An 11,345-nucleotide genomic window follows, 5' to 3' on the forward strand; every position below is an offset into this window, starting at 1 on the left:
AATTTACGTAAATACTCATATTGACCTCGGATTTGAGTTCTGTGAAATAAAAAAAAATCCATAATCACGATTTTCGAATATCAAATAATGCAGACTAAAAAAATAAAAATGCATGTCCTAGAAATTTCAATATTATGAAAGCTAGGGAATAAACTATATTTTAGTAAATTTCATAAAATAATTACCAATTAATTATCTGTTGTTTCCTAATTTTTAATCCTAACTTGTCTCCAGCTTTCCTTTTCTTTCTCCCTCTCTCCTCGCTATATCCAATGTAATTTAGAAATTTATCCGACCTCGACTAATTCAGTTCGAGTCAAGTCGGCTCACTAAGGGATTAAAGTTCTTGCATCGTGAATTTTTTTTCATTCACAAGACTCGAACTCGAGACCTTATTTAAGGGGAATAAACGTCGAACGGTTTGAACCAATCAATGTTGATTCTCCTATGTATTTTTTATTAATCTTAATACGTAAATTTCTTTTCGGTGCAAACTTCGATATCCGAAAGCCCAGTGCATCTCAACTAATTCAGTCGAGTTGGGCTGACCTATTAAATGATAAAACTCTCTCAATCAAGGATTTTTTTTTATTAATGTGTCTCAAATTCAAAATTTTACTTAAAGAAAATAAGTATCGAACCGTTTGAATTAATCTTATATTTTTCAACGCATTTTTTATTAATCTTTACAAGTAAATTTTTTTAATTAAAAAAAAACCGAATCACATGAACAACGATGGACTCTCAAATTGCTCGAGTTATAATGATGACTAGTTAATATAATTACAATTATAATAATTATTATAAGTTATAGAATCCCCCTCTCCTTCTTTATGTCACCATGTTTGGAAGCTTATTAGCTTAGTACAGCAGCCTGCTTCAGCTTCTGAACCCTGCGGAGCCTGCGAAATCCGACGCTATGGCGCTCAAGTCCTTCATCGAAGTCCACCCCGACTCCCACTTCCCCATCCAGAACCTCCCCTTCGGCGTGTTCCGGCCGGACACCGCCTCGCTGGCTCGCCCCGGCGTGGCGATCGGAGACTACGTCCTGGACCTCTCCGCCGTGGCCTCCGCCAGCATCTTCGACGGCCCGATCCTCAAGGACTCCGATTGCTTCCACCAGGTAACCGGCAATCACCTCCTCCCTTCACTGTCCAGAGCTGCTCATTTGACTTAGGTGTCCGGCGTCTTCCGACGGCCGTTACCTCTCGCGGACTCGCCCATCAATTCTTATAATGATTCCTGGCAGTTCAAATTGTTGGCGACTGGTTGGTTTTGCAAGTTCTCCCATTGTCTCCAATCCATGTTCACGTCCGTACTCTGCGTTAATGGATGCTGGCAGTATTACTGTTTGACTTCCTTTTAGCTATCACTGTTTGTTCGTCGAACATGTTGATGAAGATGCTTTGCTCAGCTCAACTATCTTAAGTCTTGTAAGCTTGTTAGTTAGTTTTGTGATTCTCAAGTTGCTTCCTTGCTGTTGGCAGCCAAACCTTAACAAGTTCTTGGCTCTGGGGCGGCCTGCCTGGAAAGAGGCTCGAGCAACTCTGCAAAGAATACTGTCATGTAAGTGGGCATTTGCTGCTGATGTTATTTTCAGTGGAATTCTGCTCTCTCTGTCTCTCTTTCGATCGCAATTCAACTGCATGTGTTAAAAGACGTGACACCTCCTGGAGGAGATTCTTAACGGGTTATCTCGTCTTTGATGGCAGCAACTGAACCGGTTCTGCGTGATAATGCAGCTTTCCGAGAGAAGTCACTTTTTCTGATGGTAAGTAGTATGCTCTGCAGCAGGTGAGCATCACCATGTCGAATTTGCTAATGAGATTGCGAAAATTTGAATTTTCAGAGCAAGGTGGAGATGCTTCTCCCAATTGCAATTGGGGATTACACAGATTTCTTTTCATCGATGCATCATGCTAAGAACTGTGGAACTATATTTCGAGGGCCTCAAAACCCAATGCCACAGAACTGGTATGTATATGTACTGGGATAATCTGTTTCTTTCCCTCTTTTACTTGACAATTTGAACACAAGTAGATGCCCGTTTTGCAGGTTCCATCTTCCAATTGCATATCATGGACGAGCATCATCTGTTGTTATCACTGGAACAGACATTAGTCGACCAAGGTGATTTACAGATTATCCCGAAATAAGGTGTCTTCAAATTCTCGGAGTCTCTATCCAGTCCATATCTCAATTAATGACAGCTAAAAAGTCTATCCAGCAGCTGCTGCTATCGTTTTATGATGTTTCAATTCCTTGATTTTTTTTCTTTTTTGGCATTTCACCTTTACAAGACCGTCTTTTTGAACTAAGACCAATAAGGGATCAACTAAATATGTTGCTAGCTGTTGATTTTTGATGCTACTTTAAGTTAAGATTCTTTCCACCAACCTGAAATTGTCATATATGGGTTGTTATCTTAGAAGCCCTTCCTACTCTCTTGCAGGGGTCAAGGTTATCCTAGTGGCAACTCTCCACCTTATTTCGGCCCGACACAGAAGCTGGACTTTGAGCTAGAAATGGTTAGCTCTCTGCTTATAACTTCTCATATTCTCCTTTCTTTAGAGTTTGCAGCCTGTAGAAACTCGTGTTAAGATGGTAACAAATCAACCTGAAGATTGATCATCTGCACTTTTGTTTAACAGAGAAAAAGAAAAATCAGCAGACGGTAATTCGACTAAAACATTTCAGACAAGTGACAACTGTAAAATTGGTCATCCTATTCTTTCTTTTAATTTAAAGTTGGTAGAAATTTGAATAGAATCTGGAGTTATGGCCAAAGAATGGATAGAATCTGCAAGAATGTAACATTGATGGCTGCCAATGCAAGCAGAGGATTGATTTGGCATCATATATCAAGCACATTACATGACAGACAAGGTTTTTTTCCACAGGCGGCAGTTGTTGGACCTGGAAATGAATTAGGGAAGCCCATCGATGTCAATGATGCTGCAGAGCACATCTTTGGACTCGTGTTAATGAATGACTGGAGTGGTATGGAGTGGCTTGTCTTGCTTTTCCACATTTGTTCATGTTTATTGACTGATTCAATGAGAGTTAATTTGTTATCGCAGCTAGAGATATTCAGGCATGGGAATATGTGCCTCTTGGGCCTTTTCTTGGAAAAAGTTTTGGTATAAATCCCTAGTCTCGTCTTTCTATTGTCCACTTTTCTTTCATGAAATCAAATCTTAAGGCGTGGACGAGCTAATTTTCTGTTGTTCTTGTTTAGGTACCACAATATCACCTTGGATTGTTACTCTAGATGCTCTGGAATCTTTTGCTTGTGCTGCTCCTGAGCAGGTTAATCATTCTTCACTGCCTCAGAAATTTCCCTGTTTCCCCTTTTCATGGTGAATTCTTGCTTATCTCTGATGTATGATATGACTGATGGCTTTGGCAGGATCCTAAACCATTGCCCTATCTGGCAGAAAAAGTATCGAAGAACTATGATATATCTCTGGAGGTACTACCATGTAAATTTGGTGTTTCAACTCTTTAATTGGGGTCTTGCTGTTATCCTTTTGGCTCTAATTTGTTACTCGTTCCATTTTTGTTATTGAAAATCTATACAGAATCCCATATATCCTCACAAATGTAATGCCTTTGCTTTTCTGCTGCCAGGTTCAAATTAAGCCTGATGGTCAAAAAGATTCCTGCGTTGTCACAAGGAGTAATTTCAAGAACTTGTGAGTCTTGTCATTCCTCTATTTCATTTTCACAGCATTTTCTGAAACCCCTTTAAACGATCGTGGCCTCTTTTCCTAGAATGGCTGTCATGCTATAAGTACATCTAATTCAGTCTCCCCCCTTTCTATAAGGCAAACATGTGGACCATATCAGTTCTGTTTATGATGATAACATCAGCTCCTTTGAGATGTCCCTTACGCAAGTTCACAATCGGAGTTTGCACCTTAATTTACTACAGGTTTTATTTAACATGTAGAAACTTCCTATATCTTGGAATAGGTACTGGACATTGACTCAGCAACTGGCACATCATACAATCAATGGCTGCAACTTGAGGCCGGGGGATCTCCTTGGAACTGGGACAATAAGTGGACCTGTGTGTTTTTATGCATTTCTTACTCCTTTAATTAGCATTAGTCCACCAACTTCCCTCAAAGTGAGTTCTAGTGCCCCAAGCTCTAACCCTTCTAACTTTCTCCAGGAGCCGGAATCTATGGGATGCTTGCTGGAGTTAACATGGAACGGGCAGAAGCCACTGTCGTTAAATGGCATAACCCGAAAATTTCTCGAAGATGGAGATGAAGTGACGTTTACTGGTGTTTGCAAGGTTCGATGAATGATCTTTCTAGTGCTTCTTGTTCAATCCTTACCTAGTTGCTGTTAACAGGCATTCAGTTATTTTGAGAATGTTCATTATACTCCTGCTAATGTGCTTTATTTAGTTCACTGTTTTTTGGAATTGTTCAAGTCTGCTGATCAATTGACTCGAATATCAATATATATATTGCAGGGAGATGGGTACAACGTTGGGTTTGGGACATGCTCTGGTAAAGTTGTTCCCTCACCATGATCCCGAGTTCACCCCTCATTGCGGTCTATCAGTTTTGGGGTCAGAGGGCATTATTGGATCTGCCGTTCAATGTAGCATTGATCAGATTTCAGCCCTATATCTCATGATATATTATCGATCATTGTAACTTTGGACCGGTAAAACTCTAATCGTCCCGATATATTCAAGTTATGTTCTGGCTATAACTCTCCCCGTAATAGTTGACGAATGAATATGATTAAGCTTACTTGCATGCATAAGAGACATCAGCCTTGTTTGGTACCGGAGAAGAGCTCTGAATTGATCCCCATTCCCAAATTTTGTTTCATGAAATTATTACAAAATGCCCACTACTATTTCCCACTAGATTTTGAATCATCCCCTCCCCTGTTCACCAAAAAAAAAAAAAAGGCCCCTTCCCTGTCTATCCCACATCCCTCTTTTCTGACTAAATTGTGAACCGGGAAAGGATTAGGCCTCTTTTCAAAACAAAGCACGGGTCGAATTGAAGGTCATGCACAAACTATAGAGGGCGATATGAAATCAACCATTTCTTCGATAGGTAAAATCATACGAGGGCCCGTACACCACAGCAAAGGAGTTGTGTGGGCCCCGCCGGTCAAAAAAGGACAAGGGCCACTTTCCTAACGGAAAAATTCTCCCTCTACTATGTAGACCATCCCTACACCCGGTGCACGATAGCCCTATCAAGCTAGTCCACTGGGCGCTTCTCGTGCGCCCGGTGCACACAGTAGTCTCTCCCTAACGGCTGTTTGCACCGCCGTCCCACACTCAAGTCCCGTCTTTTTTTTTTTATGTCAATATATCCGAATTCAATTACGCTTTCACTGATCAAATCAAATAAAATCGGTCATTAAATGATAAAATTTTTTTATATCTACAAAAATTTGAATAAAAAAAAATATCCAACTATTTGAATCACTTGGTAAGTCCCGTCTTTTTCCTGGTCTTTTTCCTCGGTCCTCAGTCTCCTCGCCATCACCACTTTCCCTTTTCCTTATGCTTCACTCTCACATTTCCTGTCGGCTGAGCCATGAAATCCGCTCGGAAGCTCAGGTTTTCCTCCGCCGCCACCGCCGCCGCCACCGCCGCCGCCGTCACCTATACACTCCCAAATGACAGCCCAGTCTCGGAAACACCTATCACCGTCCAACTCTCGCCGCCTCAATCCCACTCCTCCGCCGCCACGAAGATCCAGTCCACTTACCGGGCCCACCTGCTCCGGTCCCTCTACAAGACGATCTCCGCCGTCGATTCCGAGGCCGGACGGCTCCAGCGCCTGATCCAGCGGCAGGAGACAGTGGACTCCCTCCGCAGCAGCGAGCGGGAGAGGCTGAGGATGAACGAGTCTCTGATGGCGCTACTGCTGAGTCTGGACGCGGTCCCGGGTGGGATCGACCCGGCGGTGAGGGAGGCTCGGAGGAAGGTTAGCCGACGGATCGTGGGGCTGCAGGAGATCGTGGACGGCATCTGCGGGAGCAGCGCCGGCGGTCGGGAGTGCATGAGCATGGAGGGGTACGGGTGGGAGTGGGAGGAGGCGTTGTGGGGAATGGAGGCGGAGGTATGTAGGGAGAGGGGAGGGGAGGAGATGGAGCGGTTCTGCGCTCAGTATTTGGGGTTCCGTTGCCTCGAGAGATTCCTCCGGCAGCCATGAAAGGACAGTGGAAGAAGAAGCCAATGTATGCTTACGTCGATATAATACAATATATACTGCTTGTACTTGTACTAAAGATCTTCTTTTTTTTTTTGTGGCTTGTCTTTTTCTTTTTTTTTTTCCCTTCTTAATTAATGGAAAATGTATATATATGGTAAAGTTCTACTCATATATATGTAATGTGTAATATAAAGGGCATATTATAAATTCCATAGTAATGTAGGTAGCGTTTGGTTTCATAGCAAAATTTTAAAATCAGATTTTGATTTTGATTTTGAGTGGAATAAATGGGGCTCACCCTTTGACTTTGTATGAGTTATGTTATTTTGTTGTGGAAAAAAGTGGTATAAATGGGACTCACTTTTTGACTTTGTATGAGTTATTTTGTTTTGTAGTTGGTAAAGTTAAGTTAGAATTGTGATTTTAAAATAGAATTTTGAAACCAAACAGGCCGTAAATTTCCGATCAAAAAACATATTATTTGTTTATGGGGCAAAAAGGCTAATTAATAATAAAAAGTACGAATTATTGATAAATTTATATGGTAAATTTCTACTCATATATACGTAATGTGTAATATAAAGGACATATTATAAATTCCATAGTAATGTAAATTCCCGATCAAAAGCGTATTAATTTCTTTTCGGGCAAAAAGGCTTATTAATAATAAAAAAAGTATGAATTATTGACAAATTTCCTAATCATAAGGCTTACTTCAAATTTTTTTTTTTAAAAAATACAACATATCAAAACCTTCTTAAATCTAGCATGTCGTCTTCTTCTCCATCATCCACAGTGAAATGCTAACGTGGCTATTAAGTTTGATTAGCTGGCCATTTAATTGCCACGTGCAATCGTTCTATTGGCTGACTCTTTTTTTTCCTCCCCTTAACTATTCACCTCTTTTTCCTTGTCCATGTTCTTCCTCTTCCCCTTTTCTTCCTCATCCTCGCTGCCGCTGCCAACACCACCTTCAATAACACTTCCCCACCCTCCGACGAATTGCGACCTCAAGATCGCAACGGTCTGCCTCCCCAACCCACCTCTCTTTACTTTTCGGTTTCGGAGCTGCCGCCTCCTGCTCTCTCTAGCTCTGGCTATTTGTCTCAAAAGTTATTGTCGGGGAAATGGAAATGACACTCTCTTTAAAAAACATAACCCCCATAACATTCTTTCTCTTATTCACTCGCCAGAGTCAAAATCGCGATTTTGCCTAAAATTGAATTGTGAATTTTAAGATTTTACAAATAATTAAAAAAAAAAGTATATATATATATATCGTACTTTTCTGAACAGAAAAAATCTTTATTCAAATAAAAATCACAAGCCAACCTGCCACCTTCTCACTCATGGTCACATCACTTAATTCCTGCCACCTCGTCACTCACGATTGCATCACATTACGATATTCCTTCATAATTCCTCCAATGAGTTTTAGTTCTTAGATGCCATTATAATTTCCTTTTCTACTAAATCTCAACATAATGTACTGATATGGATATACTTAAATTTGGCCCCTAGGTTCTGCCAATGCTGATTGCAGAAAAGGAGGCTAACCCATCAACGGTTTCTGTTCCTTTCTGCGTAGACCCAGTCCGCACGAAGCTAAACGACAAGATTGATCGACTCCTCAATGAAGAGAATAATCTAATGGAGGATTTGAAAAAAAATTTAGTAAAAGTGGAGAAAACAGAGAGAGTGCCTGCTAGGTATTTTGCAATTACACAGAGGGAAGAACAGAGCAAAATATAATAGAATAGGGAAACGAAATATGTTACTTTTATGAAATTCTTCATGCCCTGGAATGGAGATTTCTGCTGCTTGTTTGTTTACATACACATTTGTTTTTTGTGAAATCTCATGTCTTTTGTTATGTCATGGTTGACTGAATTTGCAACTGCCTGGAGAAAGGTGTATTTGTTTTCGGAATAATGTTTAACTCAATTCAACTCAACTTCACTTATTTTCAATTCAACATCACAATCATTACTTTTTTATTTTTTAAATATTTTTAATCATTCAATTCAATTTTTTATATTAAATTCTTTCAATTATTCATTACTTTTTCACAATTCAACAACACAATCATTACTTAATCATTATTTTATCTCAATTATTTATTACTTTTTCACATTTTTCTCATAATTCAACAATACAATCATTACAAATCAATTAAAATCAAAACTCAACTCAACTCAACTCAACTCTCAATCCAAACACACTCTAAGCACTCGGCGCGACTTTGCCTTCATCCCTCCTTATTCATTTTAATCAAGCCGGTGATGGTTCCTGCCTGCTGCTAGGATTTATCCATGCTTAGTATTATTGACCACTCTAAACTCTGTTGTGCTTTCTACCGATTAAGCTCGGAGAAACCTGCCACCTGGTCGAAGCTCGGACTCAGAGAAGGCACCTCGTTGAAGAAGGAACCTGGTCGAAGAAGGTGTGATTTGGCAGAGGGTGGGGGAGTGTTGGCGGCGGCTGTGTTGGCGAACAACATGGGATGAGGAAGAAGAGGGGAAGAGTTAAAAAGGAAAAAAAAAAGTGTCAGCCAATGGGAGGGTTACAAGTGGCAATAGACGGCCATATGATCAAATTTAACGGTCACATTAGCATTTCATGGTAGGAGATGGACGGAAAGTAATGGCATGCTAAATTTGGAAAATTTTCGAAACATTGTGTTTTTTTAAATTTTTTTTAAGTAGTGCTAGATTAGGAAATTTATCAATAATACGCGCTTTTTTAGGTTAATAATCCTATTAATAATTACTCCTAACAAAAAAACTCAAAAATATTAATTCCCCTAATAAGCGAACTTAAAAATCCTCATTATACGTCCGCATCTAATCTAATAATAATAATTATAATGGATCAATTCCCGTTCAACGGACGGTTTTACCAAACTCAGTTCATAGGGTTATTGTGCACTTCATTTCATGTTCTTCGACTCATAGTTAAATCTGCGTGACCCTTTATAATACAAAAGTAATTAGTATTTTAAATTAGGAAAAAATAAAAAAATATATACTATTAAATATATATACGTGTCATGGAGGTCATGCAAAAAGTTAGATGTGGAAGTGGGGAAAAAAGTACGAGAGAAATGGCACGCAGAGAAAAAGAACAGACGTTGATAGTTATTTTACTGAATTTACTCTCATGTCCTCCTAATGATAATTTTTTTTATATTAAAACACATAAAATATTAGTATGGACATTCGATAAATATTAAAAGTGAGACGAAAGATCCTCATTGGCATTTATAATAGTAGAGATGAACAGAAATGATAGCTAGTAAAAGCAATCATGGTCTTATGAAATTTCCGAGCCATAATTTTCAAAGTCGTTAATTAGATCTCTAACTAGTTACAGTATTTTACATTTTTGGAGACTTTCGTTTCTCATGCTCTACTGAAGCTAGAGCATAAAGTCGTAATCGATGTGCACGGGATAAAATTCTTTCTTAGAAGCACTTCAAAGATATATATAAATTATGAATACTAAAATTACGTGTATTCATTATTGAGTGATGATGTTTGATTTGTAAGAATTGAGTTTGAGTTTCTTAGACAAATTCAATTTGAGTCGGATTGGTTCATTAAGGACAAAATCTCCCAGCATAGATTTTTTTCATTTGTAAGATTCAAACCTGAAATATTATTTAAGAGAAATAATCGCCCAAACACTTGAATCAACCCATGTAACAAACAAATATAAAAATCATGCAGACTAATTAATGCAAATATATAAAGGAGGTGAATTTCCTTTCACCTTCCTAGACATCATACAAAACTCTAGCACCATAAGAAGTCCCCCACCATCTCACTGAATTTCTTCATTTAAATCATATCAAGCAATCTTTATCCTCTATTCTTTCCCTCACAAAACACTCTTATAATTCTTTTACTAATTAATATTTTCCCTCAATTTCCTACTGTAGTGGCTGCTTGAAACAGTCAAAATTATATTAAAAAACCTTAGGCTTCCATTTGGAGCTACGAGGTTATTCAACTTCTTCCTATTTGAAAAGCATCTTCTCAATTAGGAAGCCTTTTGCTAGGAACTGGAGCGTTGATCTTGAGAACTCTGTAGACCCACAAGATGTGAATGACATCTTGACAGAAGGTTGCACTTATATCCTCTTCACATGCTCAAAGGGAGTATATGACGTCTTGCAGGTCTATGTGGTCCTCAAGATCACCCTTAGCTGTTTTTCATCTTGGCTATAGGGGAAACGTGATCCCTGGGCATGCCTGGAGGATAATGGGCACCGGGGGCAAGCTACATCAAGATGTCATTAACATCTTCGAGGATCTATATGGTTCTCAAGATCACCTCTCGAAATCTTGTTGTCCTAGCAAGATATGTCTTAAGAAGCTGGTGTTCTAATTGTTGTATTATAGACCTAAGGAGTTCATCCCCTAGTATAATTCTCATCCCCATCACAAGTAAGTCTCAAGGAGCTTGCTAAGATGGAAGAAGAAATTTGAGGAGGCTATTGAAGATAAGAGAGCTCCATTGATATCATTGCTCCATAATAAACAATTTCGTCTAATACAAAGAATTGTGCTAGAAGAGCTCTTGCGATGTTCAATTGTTGTGAAGGGAACAATGTTAAAATGGCATCGAACAAGGAAGCAAGATCAAGCCATTGCGATGATGGACTCTTCTTATATTGAAATAATTTACTATATATCGTCCCCGTCTAAGAGTCCATCATCACAATGGGTTGATATCGGTTCCCTGTTCAATGCCGTTTCATACCACTCCCTCCACAGCAGTAGAACATTGCAAGAGCTATTCTAGACCAATCTTTTGTATTAAAGAGAATGGTTTATTCCTGATTAGTGATGTCAATGGAATTCTCTTTTATCTTCAATAGCCTCCTCAATTTCCTTCTTCCTTCTTAGCAGGGCAAGAAAATTGCTCGAGACTTATTTTTCACGGGAAGAGAACTATTTTAGGAGATGACCCTTAAAGTCTATAATACAACAAATAGGCCACCGACTTCCATAGGAAGTATCTTGCTAAGAAGAATAGGAACTCCTGAGGCGATCTTGAGAACCATATAAGTCTGCAAGACATCAATGACATCCTGATGTAGCTCGTTGTCGAGGCTCTATCCTCCAAACATGCACAAGGAAG

General features: G+C 39.3%; 2 protein-coding genes across 2 annotated transcripts; both read left to right on the forward strand.

Moving 5' to 3' along the window:
- The first annotated feature begins 807 nt into the window (after positions 1–807).
- Positions 808–4,782, forward strand: LOC116208711 (fumarylacetoacetase). The gene is made up of 14 exons (XM_031542256.1): positions 808–1,123; positions 1,488–1,566; positions 1,713–1,771; positions 1,850–1,974; positions 2,056–2,130; positions 2,453–2,528; positions 2,901–3,000; positions 3,081–3,140; positions 3,239–3,309; positions 3,410–3,472; positions 3,631–3,695; positions 3,976–4,072; positions 4,178–4,303; positions 4,487–4,782. Exons 1-14 carry the CDS (start codon positions 920–922, stop codon positions 4,544–4,546), a joined length of 1,260 nt encoding a protein of 419 aa, XP_031398116.1. The 5' UTR covers positions 808–919; the 3' UTR covers positions 4,547–4,782.
- A 522-nt stretch (positions 4,783–5,304) lies between these two features.
- LOC116208712 (BAG family molecular chaperone regulator 5, mitochondrial) lies at positions 5,305–6,512 on the forward strand. Its single transcript, XM_031542258.1, has one exon. The coding sequence runs from the start codon at positions 5,580–5,582 to the stop codon at positions 6,198–6,200; it is 621 nt and encodes a 206-aa protein (XP_031398118.1). The 5' UTR covers positions 5,305–5,579; the 3' UTR covers positions 6,201–6,512.
- Positions 6,513–11,345: the final 4,833 nt, after the last annotated feature.

The sequence above is a fragment of the Punica granatum genome, chromosome 5, assembly GCF_007655135.1.
Source record: "Punica granatum isolate Tunisia-2019 chromosome 5, ASM765513v2, whole genome shotgun sequence".
Lineage (NCBI taxonomy): Eukaryota > Viridiplantae > Streptophyta > Magnoliopsida > Myrtales > Lythraceae > Punica > Punica granatum.